Below are 3128 nucleotides of genomic sequence, written 5' to 3'. Positions count from 1 at the left end.
ACTGCTCCCCCCCTAAAGCAGAGTGCTTTGTAGTCACGTGTGTCAGGACACAGTAAATCAAGCCACTCCCCCCCAAGCTAGTAGATGAACAGTTGCTGGAGTCTGCTCTGTCCTTTGTGATCTAGTACTGGACAGGAAGTTCAGGGAAGCTGAGCTGAGGGACTTGGAAGCAGCTGTTCAGAAACATGATTTTTAATTGTTTGGCTTGAGAGCTTAGCACTTTAAACCCCGCCCACATCTTAAAGCCAGGTGTCACCCCCCCCCAGTACACATCCTCCCTGGATTTGGAACAGCAGTTCCCCCCTCATGGCCACCCAACTCCATATAACAGACACTCTGGAACTTGTTATATACAAACTTTAATCCGTATTTCACAAACTGAGGTGACGAAGTTCCAGCTCATTGTCCTCAAGCTGCAATACTCTGTACAGAAAAATAAAAGTATGAAATGAAAGGCGCAGTCCTGACTTATAACCAGTCTGTAGAGTGCGGCTCTGGCCCAGCCGTCCTCCTCCCGGAGCACTTTAACGTTTCTTCTTCTTCTTTTCTGTGGCCGGGGTCTCTGCTGTGGACGGCTTCTTCCTCTTCAGGGGAGTCTCTTCCTCCTCCATGCCGTTCTCCGACAACTCCGCCTCAGACTTCCGCTTCTTTTTCTTCTTGCTGGGTGTCGCCTCCTCTTCCTCCGAGACCTCAACCACCTCCGGCTGCTTCTTTTTCTTCTTCTTGCCGGGTGTCTCCTCTTCTTCCTCAGACTGCTTTTTCTTCTTCTTGGGCTTCTCCTGAGAGAACAATGAGATATCGGAGGTCAGCAACTGAGAAGCAACACTTGGACGGCAGCCTAGGAGGGTGCACCTTCCAAGTCAACAGGGAAGGGGAGATTTACACATTGTCCCTACTGGGCCCACCACAACCACCCTCACCTCGGCTTCCTCTGTGCTCTTTGTTGAAGGCTCTTCTTCCTCCATCTCTTCCGCTGCTGCTAGTCTCTTCTTCTCGCGCTTCTTCCTCTTCCGCTCTTTCTTGTCAATTTTCCTCTTGATCTCAGTTACGACTTCGGTGGCCTAAAAAAAAACCCCACAATGGAGACTTAAACCAAATCCATCCCCAAGATGACATAGCTACCCCTCTGCTGGAGTGACGCTCGTCGGATCAGGCTCATTAAATCAGTTTGTTGCCTCCACCATTCTGGTCAGGAGATAAAAAGCTTCATCACTTCCGACATCCCTGGGATATGGGGCTTCTACTGACCTCAGTCCATGCCTCCCCTAAAAAAGTCTCTACTCCAGGAGAACCTACTGAACTCTGCCCAAGCATCCATAAAAGGTTAGAACCTTCTACTACCCGAGCTCCCCTAACTTGAACAATGACTTCTGCCTGAGCTTCCCCGGCTACAATGGGAGAGACCAACTTCCACCCAGACCCTCCAGGTTAGAACCTTCTACTACCCGAACTCCCCTAACTTGAACAATGACTTCTGCCTGAGCTTCACTGGCTACAATGGGAGACACAGACCTCCACCCAGACCCTCCTGGTAAGACCTTCTACATCCGAGCTCCCCTAACTAGAAGCCTCTAAAGTAGAAGATTCAAACTCATGCCTGAGCTTCACCAGCAACAATGGGAGACACCAACATCCACCCAGGCCCTTCTAAACCTGAGCTCCCCTAACTAGAAGCCTCTGAAGCAGAAGATTCGGACTTCCCCGGCCACAAAAAAAAAACAACCTCCACCCATACCCCTCCTGGTCAGGAACTTCTACACCCGAGCTCCCCCCACTGCAGGCTTTTTCCACCCATAGACAATGACCGCTGCCTGGGCTTCCACAGCTACAATGAGACACCAACCTCCACCCAGACCCTCTAGGTTAGAACCTTCTACACCCGAGCTCCCCTAACTAGAAGCCTCGGACTTCTGCCTGGGCTTCCACAGCTACAACAAGGACACCAACCTCCACCCAGGCCTTCCTGGTCAGAACCTTCTACACCCAACGCCAGGCGTTTTACATCCAGAGACACTGACCTCTGCCTGGGCCTCCTTCATCACATCGAGGTTCTTGCGTGGAGCCTCTCCGGTCTCGTAGAAGGCCAGCCGCTCCTCCACCTGCCCCCTCAGTTTATCTCCATACACACAGGTGGGGATTTCTGCAATAAGGAGAAGACAGAACATTAGACCTCAAACCTCACCGCCCTCTGCAGGTTAGGAGACCCGCCAAGTGCGGGGGACCTCCGCTTCACTCAGACACAAGGTTATCAACATACACCGAGGTGATATACTGCTGACGAAAAATTATGAACCATCATTGTGAAGCAGATTGAAGAAAAGTTTCTCGGGGATCACAGCGGGGGGGAAGAAAGTCATATATAGGTGCCGTCTACCCAGATCTGTACGCATGTTCAGCTACATCACCCAAAGCTTGGTCCCTCCCAGCCCCCCATGAACCACGTTACCCCCAAAATTTGTCTCCTCTACAGATCACACCAACATCTGAATGCAGCCATGTACTCCACCAGCAGGGGGCATCTCACCTGAGAAGCAGTCTATGCGGGAGGCGATGGAACACTTGTTGGCCAGGTAACGGGAGATCCGCCCCTTGTTCTTGGCAGCAGCGCGTCCAATGAAGGTGGAGTGGAAGATGAGGCCGTATTTCGGGGTGTTCCCTTTTGTCTTCAGCGCCCTGTAATGGAATCAGCTAAAGCTTTGTAACAAGACAGAAAACAAGACGAGCGCCAGAGCCAGCACGAAGAGAACCCATCAGAGACCAGAGCCAGCACAAAGAGAACCCATCAGAGACCAGAGCCAGCACAAAGAGAACCCATCAGAGAGACCAGAGCCAGCACATGGTGTCCCCAAAGAGAACCCATCAGAGAGACCAGAGCCAGCACATGGTGTCCCCAAAGAGAACCCATCAGAGAGACCAGAGCCAGCACGTGGTGTCCCCAAAGAGAACCCATCAGAGAGACCAGAGCCAGCACATGGTGTCCAAAGAGACTCTTCTACACATGTGCATAGTATATAAGTCTTTTGGGTTATTACTAGAACAGAAGATCTAAGCCCCTCCCACCAGCATCAAATTCTGGTTTGATTTGGACTTTACCATGTCGGCCTGGTTGCCAGTCTACGAGCAGATAT

The 3128-nt window shown here is 51.4% G+C and overlaps 1 protein-coding gene across 1 annotated transcript in view; it reads right to left on the bottom strand.

Moving 5' to 3' along the window:
• Positions 1-524: 524 nt before the first annotated feature.
• NOP56 (NOP56 ribonucleoprotein) overlaps positions 525-3128 on the bottom strand; it is a 10009-nt gene continuing 7405 nt past the window's right edge. Inside the window, exons 8-11 of the mRNA XM_018575312.1 lie at positions 2525-2673; positions 2019-2140; positions 921-1061; positions 525-680 (exon numbers count right to left, since the gene is read on the bottom strand). Coding sequence (XP_018430814.1) covers positions 525-680; positions 921-1061; positions 2019-2140; positions 2525-2673 — 568 coding nt within the window. The remainder of the gene's footprint in view (positions 681-920; positions 1062-2018; positions 2141-2524; positions 2674-3128) is intronic.

This window comes from Nanorana parkeri, unplaced genomic scaffold (assembly GCF_000935625.1).
Source record: "Nanorana parkeri isolate BGI_ZX_2015 unplaced genomic scaffold, ASM93562v1 scaffold3778, whole genome shotgun sequence".
Classification (NCBI taxonomy): Eukaryota; Metazoa; Chordata; class Amphibia; order Anura; family Dicroglossidae; genus Nanorana; species Nanorana parkeri.
The sequence above is the reverse complement of the archived record's forward strand: the minus strand, read 5'-3'. Positions and strand labels throughout refer to the sequence as shown.